Here is a 21,025-nt window from a genome sequence, read left to right on the forward strand (position 1 = left end):
CCTATGCCCACTCTCCCAGTGCACAAGCAGCAGCCACCTTCCTCACCTTCACCACTGGCAGGAAGGTAAACGACACCCAGCTAGCCCTGGACCTACTCCTCCAGCTGGTCCCCTCCTCTCACTTTACATTGCCAAGATGCTATCTTGCTACCTTCTCCAATAGAAGAAGGTAGAGGGTAATTTAATCTAATTGAGTCAACAAAAACATATTCAGCACTAACTACGCACTGGGTATTTTACCATGTGCAGGAGATGCAAGGTTGAGTCATGTGTGGTCCTTGTTTTCTAGGCCCACAGCTCATAGGACAAACAGGGCAACAAGGACTTGACAAATATTTAATCATGATGAATGGAATCAGATTAATTCAGATCCTCCCTAAAGAAGCTCTAGACTTCCTCCTAAGTATGGCTGAGTTTGGTAGAGCAGAGGCTGGTACAAGACCTCAATCATCCATCTTCTTCCCAGGCTGGTGTGTACCCCTTGCTGTCTGCCCTCCACATCGTGCTTTGATGCCAGACTGAAGACACCTCTGCAGTCAGCAGGCAGAAACAGCTTTTGCCCTCATCCCATGGGTCTCTAACCTCCTGAAAAGGACTATTTCTCCTTATCACAGTCTCAGGAAAAGTTTAACATATTCACTATGAATTGTCAAGTTACTTTTATTCAAATGTCTTACACAAATTGTTTTGAATGGCATATTTTTCATTATTACATGATAAACATTTATCATAATGATAAGAGCCCCTGCAATAGCATCTTAACCAAAATGCCTTTCCAAGAGATAGGACATTTCAGCAATGATTAAACTTCCTCTTACTGATAATTTCTTTTGCCAAAAAATGATGCTTTTAATAAATACACATTGAAGACTTACCTGGGCTATTGAAGATAGGCTTTTGGCTGTAGGCAGGTGATGTTTCATTTCACCAGGCCAAACTAAGTGCCTGCTAGATGAAGAGCAATGTGCTAGATTTGGAAAAGATGGGAAAATAGAATTCATCTCCTCACCCTAGTTCAGCTCAAGATGGTAGAGGACAGGTATGAGTGGGGCTTAGTAAGACCAAAGAGGGGATGGAAAATGAAAGATGCTCCCTTTCTGGCTGCAGATTGCTAGGTAAATGGCATTTTTAACTGTTCTAAAGAATGATGCTGAAAAATGTGCAAAGCAACTGGGAAGCTGATTAGTAAAGAACATCCTGGGGGAAGGGTCAGTCTCCAAAATTTTCACTAAAAGAATTCTTCCAGGGATCAAAGACTTTCCCTCTGCCTATACTAGGCTCTGCAGTGATGGATTAATCCACAAACATTTTTATTGTTCTCTGGCCACATGCAAACCTCTCTGAGGGGTCTGGTTGGATGATAGAGCATGCCAGCACATGGTGGCAGACTTGGGGAGAGATTGCAATGGGAAGAAAATTAGGAAATGTGTAACACACAGCTTGCATGGAGCACTGGGTGTGGTGAAAAAATAATGAATACTGTTTTTCTGAAAATAAATAAATTGGAAAAAAAAAAAGGAAATGTGTAACATTTCATGAAAGCTCCTGGAAGGCAAGAGCTGGCTGCCCCTGTTTCTCTTGTACATACTTCATGAGCCTGTATTAGGTTAGGCACTTAATTGGAAAACCTGTTTTTAATTCACCCACGGTGTAAAATGTCATCAAAGCAGACATTCCAAGAGTCCTTTTGCCCCTCTCAGTTCAGTTTCTTCCTGCTGCACACCTGGGAAGGAAGTGCCTTGGCACTGCCCATGGTGACAAAAGGCAATTAAGAAGGTACATGTGCTTAGTCTGGATGGGCTGTGAGTGGCTTGTGACAGAGGATTGAGCTGATCCTTGATGCAGAGACTAACAGAGGAACTGACATTTTGCAGTGCTCCCAAGAAAAGGACGAGGACAGGCTTTATTCCACTCAACTTCAGGTTGCCCTGAAGAACATCAGCTCTACCCAATGAAATAACATGCTTTTCAATTGTCCCTGGTCCCTGTTTCAAACACCAGCGCAGAGAGACTCCTGACAGTCTTTGGTCGGACTTTTGCCATTTGCCCTCTTTCTTTCCATGAAGCTTATTCCAGCAATGGGTCCAGACACCTCAAATACAATCCTAAGCATGTCACAGATGTCTGCTTGTGTTGGGTCTACAAGCACTTGAGGGTCCAGTGGGCTATGACGGTGATTTGAGCAGCTAAAAGCCTGCTGTCTACCGTGTGAAGGCCAGGAGTCCCATCACCATACACCAAGTAGATTGCAATAAAAACCCTTGTTCTTCAGGCACAGATTATGTTCTGATGGCGCCTGGTAAATGAATTCCATTGACCAGAGCAGGGGGAGGAGGCTGACTTCCCTTTGCTCTCAGCAGGACTCCCTCCCCACCAGCAGCCCCTGCTCTCCTTCTGGACCCCTAAACTTCTTTCTCCAGCCACTCCTGCTGAGTGTACTGCCTTTCCAGCCTTCACACTGGTGGTGTCTCTGCTTTTGATCTTTTACCAGCTGCTTCCTTTTTCACAAATGCTTCCTCTAAAACCCATTTCACCCATGAAAGTTTTCATTGATTTCCTACCACTGTAAGATCCATAAAAGAGTATGAGAAAGAGATTGAAGGTCACTGAAAAGGCAGGTCCCCCTGCAGCTGGCCAAGCCTGTTCACATAGCAACATCTGTGCCTCATTTTAGTCACTGTTAGTGCTGAAAAAAGTCCCGTGTAACAGGAGCAAGAAAAAACTAAAAACAGTGATTAGATCTAGCCCTCTCCACCCCACCCTGGGCATCTGAGACTGCCTTGCTGAGAGAGGGACCACCAGGGAGAGAGAAGATGCTCTTTTAATAAGTTGATAAATCACTTAAAATAAGGTGTAAAAAAGCAGGATTTAAAGAAAGCAAAGACAGGATTATGGAAATTTTACACTGAAAATGAAGAATGGCAGGGGGTTGAAGAGGAATCTAGAAAGACTGGAAGTGAGTGGGAAGGAATGGGCTGGGTGTGGAGCAAGTACTTGGGAGGAAGAGAGAGCCCAAGGGCCAGGTTGGTGCTGGTGACAGGGAAAGGGACAGGCAAAAAGGATTTGCTTCTCGTGAGTTCTTCTGTGGGTTTGCACCTGTCTCCTTTTGGTTTTCTTTAAAGATGCCTGTTGGGGAAGTAGCCATAGTGTCCCTCCCTCTGGAGGGGATCCATTGCCCCCATCAGTGCCCAAGGTCCAGAATATTTCCCTCAGGTGGAGGCCAGTAATTAAGTTGTTGCTGATCCCGGGTTCACCTTCCTTATTAGCAGAAATCATTCCCTGTTCTGGGGTGAATGCTGATCTTGCCAAGTCTGTTTTCCCTCTGTGAGTAAGGCGTTGTTCCAACCAGAACTGTGTGTATCGAATTCTCCTTGGTGACCCCAACCTAATATGTATATGGATGAAGTTCTCAGTGACTGCTCTCATTCTACTTAAGTGTCTATACCACATGGCACCCGTTTCAGCCCACTAGTTTATCTGCCCCCCTGCAGGAGGGAATGAGGGCCTCTGTCTGCAGCTGGAGAGGGGAGCATGCAGCCTACCACCCTGCATCCGCTATCTGGAGACTGTGCTGAGGTGGGAGAGCAGCACACACTGCAGACACTGATCTTGCTGGGTCTCCCTCTGTGAATAAGGCATTGTTCCAAACAACACCTTTTGTCTGGCAACCGCAACTCCACAGCTGGTGCAGTGAGCTGAGGCCTGTGGTGGGACCACCACTGCTGGTGGTGTGCTCTGGTGTTCTTCACTGTCCTCCACGGAGTGAGGATCCTCACTGGGGGTTTTGAGCTGGAGCCTCCTGCTCCACAACGCGGGGGAAGATTTAGATATATTTTGTATTGCTATTCTCAGTTACTTGAATACTGCTGTTTTGAGACAGGGTGACCCGTAGCCCAACAGTTATGTAATTGTACCTGCCGAAGTCAAACACAGACCCTCCAAATTCTGTTCATTTCATGACTGATTAGCAAAGGTTAAAACTGTTTCTTGTGATTCATTGGTCAAGAGGAGAACTGTTGGTCCCCTGAAACCAGTTTAAGTTAAAATAAAAAACAGAGTTCAGCCTCAAAAATTCCCTGAGGAGACAAAACTAGTTCAGCCATACAAACAAAGCTTAAGTTAACTTTTTTTTTTCTTTTTTTTGCAAGACTAACTTGCCCTATGTTATTTCTTGTTTATGTCTTTGGAAATCATAAGCAAAACTTAAACTGCTTCCCAATATTGGTATGAGGTAACCAGTAACAAAATCCCTATCATTTAAGGAAATTTTAATGTAATAACTAATCAATGTGAAGATTAGTCCCTGACTGCTCACTATATAAGCTCTTCTATGACAGTATAGAGCCTCAATCCATGTTTTAGTTTGAGTGTTCTGGGTGCAAACTTTTTGGTGTGTGTGCAATAAACTTTTACTCATTACTACTTTTGACACTGACTACAAACAAAAGCATTCCATGTTCTGACAACTGAGTCTTCCCCTTTCTCAAAACAACCCCAACCTCAAATCATCCCATCTGCAGCTTGTTTCCTCCCCACTAAAAACAGCACATCCATCCTTTTAAGACACTCTGAGGAGCTGGTACATTCTCCCTATTGCAATAACCTAAATAACCTTACTTTCCCAGTTCTTGTCTTTGACTCAGAAATGGAGACAGCAACATGTTTCTAGGACAGCTGGGATGTGACCTCACTCTCTTCAACCTACCCCATTTCTCCATCTAGTGTTTTCTTTCAGTGAACAAATATCTGAAGTCTTTCCATTGGCCTGTAGTCCTGCAGGGCCAGAACCTGGGTTCCTCTTCCCCTATCTCACTCTGCTGGTACAATAACACTGCAGCATGTTCCTGCCATGGGGGTCTCACTTCTTGTGCATTCTGCTGTGCTCCTTCTTTCTCCAGACCCCTCTATAACTGATCTCCTTTTGTGTCTCTGCTCAGATGTCCTGTCCCCAACCAGCCTATCTAAAACCACTAGCTGCATTTTTCTTCCCAGAACTCACCACTGCCTGAAATATTTATTTAATCTACTCTATGTACCAGTTCAAGTAAGGCACAGTGGTGACAATGACACAGGGATCCAGGACCCTGGCTGGAGTAATGATACAAGAGAATTTGATTACATGACTTGAGCAAAAGCATCAAATCAGTTTGTGGTTAACTCTAGTGAAGGGGAGAAGGAGGGAGTTATCAGGAGGGGAACAGAGAGGAATTTCGGTGATATTTAGTATTTTTTTCAAGTCAGCCATTAGTACCTATTCATTATATTTTTTAATTTCTGTATGCCTGAATTATTTATAGTAATAAAAAGACAGTAACCTGGAGAAGAGAAAATATAAATGGTACAGACAAAAATTGTTTCAAAAAAGTTTTAGAAGTGCAGTGGGAGATGAAGGAAGTTTATTTTTAAAGTGACATTTAAGATAAATTCCATGAAGTTAGAGTGAGTTATTCATTCATTCATTCACTTGCTGTTCCATCTCTAGCACCTAGAGAAGTTGTCCAAAACATAAAAACATTAAGTAAATACAGGTTTTCTCAGCTATCCATAAGCAGAGTGTTCCAATGAAACCTTTCATAACCCAAAATGACAAATCATGAAGCAATTACCATTAATTTATATGAAAAATGTTTTGAGCATTCCCAGACCTCAAAAATAACCTCTCTCAGGCTTTTCTAGAACCTTAGGACACATCTTGCTAACAGATATACAAAATGAATTAAATTAAGGCAGATGCTCACAGACACAGTTCAAAGCTATGGCCGCTTGATGCTGAGATGTGGGGTACAGTTTCTGGGGAAGGAGCTTGTGGGGCCACCCTCACTGCTCAGGCTGTGTGCTTCCTCTGCAACATCTTCCTGAAAAACACACTGAATGCCAGTTTTGCTTTTCATCCTTCCTCATAAAAGCAAAATTACTCTTCAGATTTCCTTTAGTTACCACAAACAGGTACTAATGTAGGTCTTTTGAAGAAGTGAGGTGCCTAATGAGAATTTTTTTAAAGTAGGATGTACTGTACCTTTAAATGAATAAATGAGTGAATGAGCAAAGTCCACAAAATCATGTTTGTATGTGGGTGGGAATGATATGGTAGATGATGCAGAGAACAGTTTCTCGTTGGAAGCAGTGAAGCTCCTGTGAGAAATGAGAGCTACAAGATTCAGAGCAAACACTGAGGGATTGGCCTTTGACAAGGTAACTGTTCTTATGTTATAAAGTAAGACAGAACATTTGGGGCCAGATGCAGCAAACTTGTAAAATTGCTAATGACAGCATTCTTCTCTGAGGGCTTCTATGTTTTCAAAGAAGTAAAACCAGGGGTGGGGGCAAATGAGGTGTGAGGGCTTGGAGGAAAGGAAGTGTGAAATCGTTCCAGAGTAGAGGAAGGTGAACTTCCTTTTGACCTCCATTGCTTCCCTCTAGCCCATTGGTCTAGCCCTCCTTTTTCTACCCTGCTGCATGCTGGATTCTGGCCCACATGGTCAGCATGAATGGTTTTCCATGCCCTGTAATTCTCCATGGATTCAGACAATGGGAATCACTGGCAGGAGCCAGGAGACAGAGAGATTAAGATCAGTATTTCTTTTCCTAACTCCCTCCTTCAAGGACTAGTGGGCAGGCTGCAACCCTTGGCCAAAAGTCATAAGTCTCTTGGAAAGCCATCTTCACATAGCTGTAGGAATGATAATGTCATCTCCTTGTCACCAACCCCAGACACTTCTTTCCCCCTTGTAGTTTCTTAATATGCATCCATACTTTGCAAATAGCCCCTTTATCAAACTATTCTCATATTTTGCAATTTGATTGTTCCCTCCGTTCCCTACCTAATCTATAACCTGAGTCACCCCAGGAAATAACCTCCCAAAATGAAAATTGGAATTTTATTTTCCTCATATCTCTGAGGATAGCAGGAATAACTCTTGTTTCAGGAGAGAATGGGACCAAGGTTACCCATGGCTGCAACAGCATCATTATCACTGAAGGTCATAGGGAAACAAGACATCAGATTCCAAGTGGCTATGGTCCTTAATCATCAAGGTGTGTGGGGTCAGCTAGGGTTTTTCCTGAGAGCCCTAGGGATCATAAAGAGGGGACAGTACAGGAATTGAAAGCTGAGGTATTTATCCAAATGAGAACATGAGTGGTTGATCAGAAAACTTTGAAAGCAGATTGGAAGTAGTCCAGCAGATCTGGCTGAGGCCTGGACCTAGGCCTGACTATGAAAATTGGTGAGGACACTGGTGAAGAAAGAGTAGGACCCTGAAAGTGGGGTATGGGCCTGTGATCAAACTCAGACGTGACTAAGAAGTTTGAACCCTCAAACTCTTCTGAGTTCCCCCTTGGTAATAAACAGGAGAGCAACTTTTCTTAACCAACAGCCATTTCATGGCTGTACCTGAGTCATTTGCTTCTCAAGCTGATGTGGATTTGCCTCAAGATTCATCCACAATACCCTCCATTTTCTCCAGGAGTCTAACAAGATACCAGTATGTTTTGAATAGAGAAGTAGAAAGTCCACTTCAAGTCAAAATATCCTGTCTACTGAAAATGTCAAACTTCACCACTCTGTTTAAGGAGCATGTAAAGGATAGATGTCACACCAGGGAGAATGAAATATAAGGCTTGAATGGACCAATATCTTTAGTCAGTGCACTCACACAGAATTTGAGATTTTGTGTGTTGGCTTGAGCACTTAGAAGACATGTCAATTTTATGCACTGGCATAGAATTGGTTAATCCTTGGCAAACAGACAAAAGAGTCCAAAGGCTCATACTAATTACTCATGACCTACCCACTAGCCCCAAGAAGTCCCTTAAGCTCAAGCAGAGAGAGTCAATTATCATATGGTTTCACTTATTTGTGGAGCATAACAAATAGCATGGAGGACAAGGGGTGTTAGAGAGGAGAAGGGAGTTGGGGTAAATTGGAAGGGGAGGTGAACCACGAGAGATTATGGACTCTTAAAAACAATCTGAGGGGTTTGAAGTGGCGGGGGGGTGGGAGGTTGGGGTACCAGGTGGTGGGTATTATAGAGGGCACGGATTGCATGGAGCACTGGGTGTGGGGAAAAAATAATGAATACTGTTTTTCTGAAAATAAATAAATTGAAAAAAAAAAAAAGAAGTCCCTTAAGAGTACTCATTGGTCACTTCCTTCCTGGAGAAGAGGATGTGGAAGAGGACGTCAGTGTTGTGTGAAACCCTGGGATGGTTGTCCTCTGAAATAGGGGTCACAAAAATTGAATTGAATCTTCTTTTCTCAGTAGGAATAATGGGATCCTGAGACAGAAGAAGCCAAGGAAGTGCTTCACTATTGCAGTCAGGTGGGTACAGTTTCCATAATAAGTTTCAGAGACTTATACTAAAAGGCAAATCAGTCATGGAGTTCATGGTAGTAAATTATATGAGCAGCTTCCCACATAAAATTGGGGGGGGAAATCTGCATCCTAACTCAACTCAAGGATCATAAGAAGGATTAAAGACCTCAGCTACTTCCCAGATCTAAATGTGTTCCTTGAAAGGAGGCTATGTCTCTTTGAGAAAGAACACTGCAGCACAGGCAAGGATGTGTTTAGTGCTTCCCCTCACACTTTCCTCAGAGGAATGCAGTGAAAAAGCACAAGTGTCTTGTGGCCATTTATTAGGGAACTTGTGCATTGGTGAAAAGAATAAGATCTCCATATATAGCTGCTAATTTTCTGTGTCTTCAGTGACACATAATACCCTCTGATTCACTAGAGAAAGAAGAGGCCTATGAAGGACAAGCAGTAGATGCATTCTTGAGCTAAGTCCGTACAATAGTTGATCCTGTAGGATAGTGGACCAATCCTGTGGTTATTTCCCCAGCTCCAGAATGAGTCCTAGGAAAGATACATCAAATAATTATCAGAGTCTCCATTTTTTTTCCATATTATTTTAAGAAAGTTTCCCCATTCACACCAAGACAATAAAAAGAAAAAAATATGACATCCTGATGCAAATGGAAGATGTTAGTGCCAATGATTCCTTAAAATTACTCTGCAAAGTGAGAGACAAATTGTTGCACATACACATTAAATACAAAATACAATTCTTCTTGGTATACTTTTTATTTTATAGGCAATGTTAAGTCAGATTGGAGAATATATTCTAACCCTCATGAGGCTACATGATTTGAGGGTGACCAAAGCAAGCAAAAACCTTTCAGCAGGGCCAGGATGTAGTGCAAGCTGCCTGGCCACACTGACCTTCCATAATGGCACAATACATTGAGGGGAGGTCTTGACAAACCTCATTGGGAGAATCACCATACAGATCCCGAGGATTTAGTTAAAGTCTCTGTCTTCTTATTCTGACTACTACTCATCTCCACTAAAAGCAACTCCTGGATGCCCTGGTACATATTGAGGACCTGATTATGTGACCAGACAAGTTGAGCTGTGCATCATAACCAACCAACCATAAAGTTGGTCTTCTTACATGGTAGTTAAAAAAACTGGGCCCAGGCATGTCTGGAAGGCCCACATAAATTGCAGGAGGAAGTTGCTCAGATTCCCATGGCAGCTGTGTCTGGTGCTTTGCCTCCTCTTCTTCCATGTATGCCTGTATCTGACCTTGGGAGTATATGTGGGGCAAGGCACCTGTCAAAGGTAATACACAACTACTAATGCAAGTTCAGAATCATCATATGCAAAAAAGAAAATAGATTTTCATCTTGATTTCATGGTAAATTCAGACTATAAAAGGATGTCATGGTCTTTGTGTCCCCGAGGGGTTTATGCATGAGGTATCAGAACAACTCCAACAAGGATAACTGGCCTATAGTGGTGCCATAAATATAGCAAAGCTACAGTTTGTCCCTTCAATATAGCCTTTTCCTATCATGATGAAACGGGGTTTAATGAGCATTGGATTATTCACCTATTAATTCTGGAGACAGTGTCAGGAGGGAGTATAGACAAACTTGCATTGTCTCCTGATGACAAGAAAGCTGACGGCACTTTCAATGTCTCCTTATTGCAGATGTGAACTTTTTATCTGCTGAAGAGCAGAACTGGTGGATGGAATAGTGTATCTTCTAACTGCTCCTTCAAACCCACTTTCCATGCTACTTGCCCTGCTTTGTATCTATAGGAGCTGACTTGTGTAAACAACATCAACAGTTCCTTTCCCCTTCTGACTTCTGGTTGGCTTCAGTCAATGGGAAGGACATTAGAAATCAAAGGGAGTAAAAGGAGTGAAGTCAAGATAATTCCCACAGTCCCCTCCCAGCAAAGTTACTGTTGCTGGCTGTAACCAACTGCAGAAGATCACAGGTTCCATCAGAGGCCTCTTGCCATCCAGTTCCCCGCATCTCTATGTTCTGCTAACTATTTCCCTCTCTCAACCTTCAACAGTCTGAAGGAGTGCCACATACTGGTTAAATTCCCTCTAAGTTACCCAGTTTGAGCAATCATGTGCTTCTAGCTAGGATTCTGACAACTGCACTAGGAAAATGCAAGAAATGAGTCAGGTAGATTGAGTGTCCATTTGATGCTTGTTTTCTCTATTTTGAAGTAAAACCAGTCATTTCAACTGATAAATTATCTCAGCATTATTCAGGTGCTTAAACACAGGGTCATAAAAGGGAAAGTAGTGGCAATTCATTTAAAAGTGTTTTTGAATTTAAAGCAGAAGTAGAAAACTAATCTAGGAGGGAACTGATGTGGGAGGTTAGCAGGGGAGTGACTGATGAACTGGAGACATCAGTGGAGGAAGGTGTTTATGTGGTGATCGGGAGCAGATGACCAGAAGTGTCCGAGAGAGAGAGGTGAGATGAAGAATTCAAGTGGCAGCTACTGGGGACAAAGTTCAGATATAATGAAGCTTGAATATTGAATGGGGAGTGCTGAGAAACTGAGGGGCTCAAGATCCAAGGGTATTTAAGAGTGAGAAGGAGTGACTGAGGCCTGAGGAAGGCACCAGTGAGGATAGGTGGGAGGTGGAGAGACAGAGGGTGCAGCATCATGGGGGAGGAAATGTAAAGGAGGAAAGAAGACCTGTAAATTAGAAGCAGCAGCTGGGCACAAGGAAGGCACCAATACCACCACGAGACATGAAAATATGTGGGAGAAGAGAAGACCATGGCTTTTAGTGAAAGACTTTAGGGATATCTAGGCATCAGTAAGGCAACATGAAAAGGGAACAGAGCTAGAACAGCTGTCAGGTCTCCTTCCTGGGGAAGTCTGGGTTGTAGGCTCCTCTGGAGCACTGTGTCAGGGGCACACAGCAGCTTCTATGACCAAGATCAGATTTTAAAACAAATTGGGACTTCGTGTCATCTTTGCTGTCAAAGAATTCAAAGATGGCTCATGCATTCAAAGGTCATATTCTCATAAACTCTCTCCCTACCTTTCAGGAAAGACACAGGTTGCCATTTAACAAATATAGATTCTAAACTGTAGAAAGGGCACATTCATCCTGAGAGTGCCAGGGACAGAAATGTAACTAAAAAGATCTCCTATTTCCCACTATTTAGTGCCCTGGGGATCCTAAACCTTTTGAAATCAGACACGTTATACAACTACCACTTCTAGGAGAGTCCCCAGTAAACATTTTCATCTCAAGGAATCACACAGAGTAGAACAAAAATTGAAGAAGAGGTCAGTTGTCTGGGCTATAACAACAGTACTGACCAAGCAAAGCAGATGAGACCTCAGATCCCCTTGCTCTTTGCTCTCACTACCTTTGTCTCACACAAAATACTCCACAAAAGAACATTTAATAAACATTGACCGAAACCCTAGAGGCCTGTGCAGTGTGCAGAACTAGGTGCATTAACCACACTTTTGTATAATCATTGGAAATAGCATGTACCTCTGAAAAACAATCTGAGGGGTTGGAAGTGGTGGGGGGGTGGGAGGTTGGGGTACCAGGTGGTGGGTATTATAGAGGGCACGGATTGCATGGAGCACTGGGTGTGGTAAGAAATAATGAATACTGTTTTTCTGAAAATAAATAAATAATTTAAAAATGAAATAAATAAATAAAAGCCTGTTTAAATCAGAATCAGCATGTACCACCTTCAAAACTGAAGATTATTATTCTAGATGTTAAATATGTAAAATATTATTTAAAAAACACTTATGACATTCTTACAAGTCAAATTTATGCCCTTGTACATTTTTTTCAATTTATTTATTTTCAGAAAAACAGTATTCATTATTTTTCCCTTGTACATTTTTTAGAAGATTTTATTTATTTGAGAGAGAGAGAGAGAGCACAAGTGGAGGGAGGGGCAGAGGGAAAGGGAGATCTCTCTGCTCTCAGCTGAGCAGAGAGCCCAATGCAGGGCTTGAATCCTGGAATCATGACCTAAGCTGAAGGCAGATGCCTGACAGACAGCCACCCTGCACTTGTAACTGATGACTTAAAAACTCCAGAGGAAAAAATATAAATGGATAAAATACAATTTAACACAATGTAAACAACTAAAAAATTAGGAGACTAACAAATGCTAAATCTTTTGTCAAGATACAGTTTATTTTTTTTTAACACATAAAATGTTTCCTTACAAACTGTCTTCCTTTTCCAAGGGAGAATTTGTATTTGGAGAGTATACAATTTGAATGCTGATTATTTTAACATGAAAAGTGATTATATGAGAAAACTCTAGAAGGCCTCAGGAAAGTGACAGTTACATAGCATAAGCCATTTGGGTAGAATACTGCATTTGTGTCTTTTCTTACAGAGCATAGCAAGATGTGTTTTGAAACATACATATTTTCCCATAGTGGAATCTTTAGTAAGTTATTTCGTATTTCCTGTGATTTTCCAGCATTAACCTGAATAAATATGGATGCCAAAATTCTCCACTCCAGAGCACCCCCATGATGAGCACCTTTTCTTCTCCCAAGAATGGTCTTGGGTGTTTTTCTACTGATGTTGGTGATGGGTCAAGTTTCCTTTAGTCTTCAAATGATGTATATCTATTAATTCCATCCCATCACAACATGAGCAACAAGGAGGTAGCACATTCCAACTGTGCAGGAGACGACCATCATTGGGAAGCCCAACCTGAAAAAAAAAAAGAAAAGTGGATTGTGGTGTCTGGTATCTGGTAAGTACTGTAAGATCTAGACTCATTATTACATTTTTTATTGCATCATTATATTTGTCATGATTTAGGAGCTTTCTGTATCTGTAAAGTAAATTACTTCTTATTTCTAGAAATTGAAAAGTTGGTTTTAGTCTAGATGGTATGGATGTGTGCCTTCATTAGATATATGACATTTTGAGATGTGCTTATAATTTTTGCAAATGTTAGTTGACATTTTATAGCCTCAACTTATTCATCTATAATATTAGAGTGTTGATATTGATAATGACACTTACAACTGCCAATATCATGTAACTGGACCATTATTTAAATCTCTGCATCATCTTCCAATTGTCCTGAGAAAACTGGTTTCCCAGAAAGGTCATATTTCCACAGACCCAGGAAGTTTGTAATGCTTAAAATTGAAGAGAGCTTCAGAGGCAGGATTGGAAAATAATATTTTGTCTTAGGAAGGGAAGATGAGAGTGTAGATAGGCACAAATACAAAAGAAGTCATAAAAAGATGAAAGTTCCCCTCACTATATGCCTCCCATAATATCCTTGTATTCCCACAAACCCCTATCCAGGCTAATAAATCCCAGTCAATTCCCACTTTGCATTTGGAACTCACGCTTTGAAGACATTGCTTAGTGGTTCATTGTCACTGAGGGAAGTTACTGCAAAGATTGAAGTTTTTGTCTTGAAAAAGCTTTAAAAAATCACTGGTAAGAGCCCAGTGTGTGATAATGACAAGAATTTTGACATTTTCCTGACCTTCCTTTCCCTGACCATGGCATGAGCCACAGCAAGGCTCTCTTCACAAAGCTGTAATTTAAACACAGAAACTACATCCACAAGTGAAATAGTTCCTTAAATTCCAAACCAGAATTGGACATTTCAGGAAGGGGGTAGCTGCTGCTGCTTCTTAAAAATAAATAAATAAATATTTAAAAAAATTAAAAATGTTTATTTATTTGACAGGGAGAGAGAGAGAATACAAGCAAGTGGAGCAGCAGGCAGAGAGAGAGGGAGAACCAGGCTCCCTGCAGTGCAGGGAGTCCAATGCAGATCTTGATCCCAGGATCCTGGGATCATGACCTGAACTGAAGGCAGACACTTAACCGACTGAGCTACCCAGGTGCCCCAAGGAAGTGGTAGCTTCTATTCTGACATCTCTTTTACAAAACAGAAAACCGAAACAACAGGTTTTATTAAGATTATCTAAATTTCTTGAGATTAATAAACTTGGTTATTGTTTTTTTTTTTTAAATACCTAGACATGTTTGCAATAAGTCAACCCTGACCATTGAATTCTGGAAAAATACACCCAGGAACAGTGTCTGGCCAACTCCAAGCACCACAGATATCATCACAAGCTTTCATACAAATGCAAACCTTTCTTCACACTGTGACAGATTGTGTTAAATTACATCAGTGTTGAGTAAGATGCTGAACACGTCAACCTGGGTCCTGGGACATCTTGTATGTTTCAGAGGCAAATTTGCCTTGCAAGAGATGGATCCCACAAAAAGAAGGCATTATACTTGGGGAGTCCAAACCCAGAGGAAGTTCCCTGTAGATGGTTCTGGTGTGCTTCCAACTAAGAGTTACTGGTGTCTCAGAGATAACACCGATCCTAAGAAGGAGCATCATATGGGGATCTGACACCATCAGAAAAATGACTGTTTACTTAGTATCTAGACACCATGTAAATCCTCACACAGATGACCACATCAACTGCTTATATCTCCTTTCAAGACTATTATCATTGCACCCACTGTACAGATGGAATTTGGAAAAGAAAGCAAATTTATCCAGGTCACTTAGGTAACCTGTTATGGTATAGACATTCAAACCCATTCAATCTAACTCTAAAGTCCATGCTCATTCACTATACATTCTGCTTCCCTGTGGGTATAAATAAACCATAAAATGATAATATACCACTCAGAAATAAGTGACTTACTGAATATCTGCTATACCGTAAGGGTTTCATCGATAGACATTGACGTTTCCCAAACACAATAAGGTAGGCCATACATATCATCCCTATTTTATAGACAAAGAAACTGAAGATTAAATATATTAAGGAATTTCATAAAGTATACCACCACTATGATGCTGATGATATTTTGGAATATTTTTCTGGCTTCAAAACCTGCTTGCATTCCTACCACAACACATTAGTTAAGGTCCCTGCTCTTGTCCAGCTGCATGATCTTGGGACATATCCATGACTCAATTTCTTCATTTTTGAAATTGAAATAGTAGTACTTACTTACTGAAGTTATTATGAGGATTATATGAGTTCATCCCTATAAATGCCTTAGACCAGTGTCTGGTCACATAATGAGCCACCAGAACAAGATTGACAAGATATTCCTTTGAGTCCATTTAACATGACAGTGAGTCTCAGACATGATATTCAGGACTACAAAAGAGACATTTTAGTATTCACTGAGCTTCAGGAGACCGGAGCAGTCTAAGCCTATCCTAATACCACCCACAGTGCCTTAAATAAGGAACCCCAGAGGGTACAAACTCCAGCCAAACCAGTGGGAGGAGAGAGATGGAGACAGAGACAAAAGCAGAAACAGAGAGGCAGGTGAGAGATATAGAAAAAGAGGGAGAAGGGAAGAAAAAGGAAAGGGGAGAGTGAGGAAGGTAAAGAAGAAAGGGAGAGATGGAGAGACAGAGAGAGAAGGGAATTCACATCAGATGCCAGCTCTATTATTTTAGATTCCAGTTTCATCATTTGTTAGTTATGACATGCCAAAGTCATAATAATACTCACAAAGATATTTGCATGTACCATAAGTTCTCTCAAGCTATAAACTTGCATACAGTAAGGATTCTATGAATGAAAAATGTGCTTTCCCAGTCCAGAGAGAACTCATTTAAGTAAATCACCCATTTTTACAGATCAAGAAACAATAAACTGTAGCCCCCAGGCTAATACTGGCCCACTGCCTGTTTTGGTAAATAAAGTTTTATTGGAACACATTCTCTCCCATTCATTTACTTATCAATGGCTGCTCTACCATCTAGGGTGGCTGTGTCTGGCACAGCACAGTAGAGTTGAGTAGTTGCAATAGAAACCATGTGGTCCACAAAGCCTGAAATGTATATTATCTGACCCTTTACAAAAAATATTTTCCTCCCCCCTTATAAAAAAATACAGTCTTAAGACGGTGAAGAAAAGTGTCATTTTCTTGTCAACTCCTACTCAAAATAAAAGGTACTTCCAGACCACCAAGCAACAGAAAGGTACATGAGTCAATATGGAATTTCAAATTTCTAGTACCACATATTCAAAAAACAGCAAAAGAAAACAAATGAAATTAAATTTAATAATATATTTTATTTATTCCAACATATCCAAATTATTATTTTAACATATGATCACATAAAATTCCTAATGGAATATTTTACATTCATTTTTGTATACTTAATTTTCAAAATCCAGTGTAGGTTTTCTATTTACAAGATACCTTACTTTGACTTGCCACATTTCAAGGCTCAATTGTGTCAAAGTGACTGGGGGCTGTGCAGTCCAATGCAGCTCTAGGAGCATCACAATTTCTGGTTGAAAACATGTGAAAAGGCAAGTTTAAGACCTTGAGTAGATGCAGGGGATGCTAGCTCTAGATGGAGTTTTTGGAGAGGATACGCTCTAGCAAGGCCTTCTCAGAGAAAGCAGGTTCAGACTGCCTTACAGAGTCTCTGCCACCCTCTCTGTACATCTCCCCCAGAGGAGCAAGATCATCAGGGTGAACTTTTCCTTATACATTTTGGAAGTCAAACATAGGCACAAAGAATCCTCTAAGGTTAGGGTCAAGACAAATGATGAAGCTGTTTATTGGCAATTTGAAGACAACACTGACAACAGTGGCTACACACCCAAGTATCTGATGGGTAAAGACAAGGGTGGGGCACCTCTTTCTGTAGAAACTGCTAATGCTGGCATGTTCCTTCTTGGGGTGAGTCCCTGCTGCTTTTTCCTGGTGGTTAGCTTGATTAGTGTTTCAGTGTTTCACTCACTGCCCAGGCTGGAGTCTGCTGGAAGGAGATTTATTTGAAGAAAGGGCAGTAATGACTTCCTGTCACTGCCAGCAGTTCTCTTCGTATACACATTTATGCTCTACATTTACCAAGAGCAGTTCTATTTCCCAGAAGATCCATTTGTCTTGCTCCCCAAGCCTCTCAGAAAAGCAGTACCTTCACCAAAAGGCTTAGGGAAAGCAAATTTGCTCAAAATCCAGCATCACATCATGCTTTCATTTCCCTCTGGGATTATTTTTAATCTATGCTGGCTCCAAACATCACATTCTGTTACAAAAGACAAAAACACTTGAATGTCAAAGCACAAATCAAGATGCAAAATGTCAGATGGATGCCCAGACAAATGCATTCCGTTTTAGGTTAAAAACATAACTGTGATGACACACAGTACTCTCAGGAACCGAAGCTTCCAAATTGCTGGGAAACAAGCTGCTCAGAACCACGCCATTTCCAATGGGTCAGGCATTTGCACTGAGAGCAGAATTCCACACACTGAAGACAGGCCTAGTTTCAAAAGGAAATGTTTGCTAATGAAGTCTCCTACTTGAGTTTTAGACTGAAACCATTCTTCCTATCATTTTCCTTCCCAAAAGTCTTTATAATATACCATGATTATAGATCTTAATCAAAAGTCATTTCATTGTTTTCTTTCCACAAAGGTAATGCATGTTTCTCAGAAGAACAGCTTCAGCTTCTACAGGACTGTGGGAGCTTATCACAGGGATGGACAGCTTGCCCCACCATCCATAGACCCTGGATACCTTGAGAGCCATAATCTTCAGTCCCTTAACCTGTCCTCATGTTATTCAGGGCCTCAGGACATGAATTGTTCTCTCATCCTCAGCCATCATTTGAAATTTGAACAGCCTCATACCTCATGTCTTAGATCTCTCCAGGTGACAATTAGCTAATCCACTTCATAAAGAAAGGCTGAATGAACTTCCTGCATCCTGGAAATAAAGCCCCATCATTGTATTTCCCATAGAGAGAGGAGTTCCTGGTGGGTGGAACCCTCTAGTGACCCAGAGGGAGAGCTACAGAAAAGAGAAGGCACATCTAAGGAGTGGATCTTATGGTATTTTCAGAGTGTTCCCCATCATATTGTGTTGGTGATGAGCTTCCAGCAGCAGAGCTCACATGGCTAAAGACTAGAAAGAATGACAGAGGAACAAATAGAAATCATAGTAAGGAGCAAAGCATCAAAGTAAAAAGGCAAAACTTAGAGGAAAAGAGGCAGGTGGCAATGAAATTGTTGAAATTGTAAAAATTTGCTTTTCTCCCCATCAGAATAGACTCAAGTTTGCATGGTTTCTTTTTCATGTGTTCAAACTTACGACATGTATGTACCATCTTTATAGCAAGCAAAAGAAAAAGAATTAGAGAAAATTATGTCTTGTTCTTTCTCCTCCTGAAAAAAAAAAAGCATTTTCATTACATACTTTGTGCCCACCTCTGCTAGTTCCCTCTGTCTCTTGACCAGTACCAGTGCTCTTGGGCCATCTGTAGAGCTGGGACTCTTATCTCTCCCTCCATGATATCTGCAGCCAGCCAGTCTCTCCCTTCCATGTTGGAGAACCCCTTTACCCATTGAGGGTCTCCACTAAACATAAGTAGAAAGTCAGACAGCCCTGCAAATACTTGGCATCATATGAAGACATTTTATAAATGTTTTGTTCAATACCTTTGCTGAAAATTCCGGCTCCTTGCATATTCCCACATTTGGAATATGACGTTCCTTCTGACTTTTGTTTTTTTAATTGAATTCCACTATAGTTGACATGCAATGTTATATTAAGTTCAGGTGTGTAATATAGTGATTCAACAATTCTATACAGTAGTCAGTGCTCATCATGGTAAGTGTACTCTCAATCCCCTTCACTTATTTCACCCATCCCCCATACCCACTTCCCCTCTGGTAATCATCTGTTTGTTCTCTATATTTAAGAGTCTATTTTTTGGTTTGTCTCTCTTTCTTTTCCTTTGTTCATTTGTTTTGTTTCTCAAATTCTACATGAGTGAAATCATATGGTATTTGTCTTTCTCTGCTTGACATATTTCACTTAATATTGTACTCTCTAGCTCTGTGCATATTATTACAAATGACAAGACTTCATTCTTTTTATGGCTGAATAACATTCCATTGTATGTATATACCCCATCTTATTTATCCATTCATCTGTTGATGAATGGACTGTGTCTATAATGTGGCTATTGCAAATGATGCAGCAATAAACATAGGGTTTCAAGAATCCCTTCTGACTTTTTAAAGAACATCATATTTAGCTGAGCTAAATAGCAGCAGCATTCCTCATCTATACCCAGCAAGCCTTTATCTTTACCTTTCTTTTATCCTTCTAATGAGTATTGGACTCAAACTTTGGACTGCATCTCTTTGGCCCTCCTCTAAGAACTTTGTTCACCAAGAGCTTTCTTCTTTCATACCTTTAATGCCTCCTTTTGACTGACATCTTCTTCTATCCTATAAACACCTGCAAATCTTCCTTTGTTACAAATAATAGTTCCTCTCCTCACTCCAACCCTTCTAAAATTACTTAATGCCTTTGTTATTTACTTTACACTCTTTGTTGGATAATACCTAGGCGAAATAAAGAGAAATAATAGGCACTCCCTGCCTATAAGTAGCCAACAATGAAAGGAGCAAATAGAAAATCAAATTTGCAACATAATGTAATGAGTACTAAACAAAGGCCCATACTCAAGATTGTGAAGGAAAGCACCAAAAGAAAGTAACTCCTTTACCTGGTGGTGCCCAACTGTTGGTGTAAGGGGCTGAGCAGAAAGAGGAGGTTTGTAAGAAAAATAACTTTTAAGTCTGTTCAAGAGAAAATGGGAATTGAACAGCCAAAAAGCAGGAGAATGGACATGAGAAATTTCAAAGAGAGCATCCATATGGATCTATTACTTAAAATAAACTTGATGATTTATATTTTTCCTGAAAAACATTAATTTTATAAAAACTCTTTTATTAGCACATTTATATAATATCCTAATATAATTTAATGTTTATCTCTGTAGCTTTATTCCCTTTGTACCTAATTTTTGTATTTATTCTTTTTCTTGATTAATGCCAAAGCTTTATTTATAACATCAAAAACATTAACAAAAAAAAAATAATAATCAGAGTGGCTTGGGGAGGAGTCAAGATGGCGGAGAAGTAGCAGGCTGAGACTACCTCAGCTAGCAGGAGATCAGCTAGAGAGCTTATCTAAAGATTGCAAACACCTGCAAATCCATCGGCAGATCGAAGAGAAGAAGAACAGCAATTCTAGAAACAGAAAAACAACCACTTTCTGAAAGGTAGGACTGGCGGAGAAGTGAATCCAAAGCGACGGGAAGATAGACCCCGGGGGGAGGGGCCGGCTCCCGGCAAGCGGCGGAGCAACGGAGCACAAAATCAGGACTTTTAAAAGTCTGTTCCGCTGAGGGACATCGCTCCGGAGGCTAAACCGGGGCGAAGCCCACACGGGGTCGGCGTGACCTCAGGTCCCGCGGGGTCACAGAAGGATCGGGGGTGTCTGAGTGTCGCAAAGCTTGTGGATATTGGAACGGGAAAGCCGGCTGCAGAGACAGAGCCGACAGTAAGCTCGCAGCTCAGAGTTGCCTTGAACCGGTCGCAAGCTCGGTGAGCTTGGAGCGCGGCCGGAGGTTAGGCAGACGCGAGTTACCAGGAGCTGTACGCTGAGGGCGCACAGGGGAGCGGGACCCCGGGCTCTCGGCTCCTCCGGGCCGGAGACCAGGAGGCCGCCATTTGTATTCCCGTCCTCCGGAACTCTACGGAAAGCGCTCAGGGAACAAAAGCTCCTGAAAGCAAAGCCGAGCAGATCGCTCAGCCCCGGCCCCTGGTAAGGGCGGTGTAATTCCGCCTGGGGCAAAGACACTTGAGAATCA

At 41.3% G+C, this 21,025-nt stretch overlaps 1 protein-coding gene across 1 annotated transcript in view; it reads right to left on the reverse strand.

Moving 5' to 3' along the window:
• Nucleotides 1-12,477: 12,477 nt before the first annotated feature.
• Nucleotides 12,478-21,025, reverse strand: part of OCA2 (OCA2 melanosomal transmembrane protein) — a 442,782-nt gene continuing 434,234 nt past the window's right edge. The window contains exon 24 of the mRNA XM_044230697.1: nucleotides 12,478-13,032. Coding sequence (XP_044086632.1) covers nucleotides 12,948-13,032 — 85 coding nt within the window. The 3' untranslated portion in view covers nucleotides 12,478-12,947. The remainder of the gene's footprint in view (nucleotides 13,033-21,025) is intronic.

This window comes from Neovison vison, chromosome 13 (assembly GCF_020171115.1).
Source record: "Neovison vison isolate M4711 chromosome 13, ASM_NN_V1, whole genome shotgun sequence".
In the NCBI taxonomy this organism is placed as follows: domain Eukaryota; kingdom Metazoa; phylum Chordata; class Mammalia; order Carnivora; family Mustelidae; genus Neogale; species Neogale vison.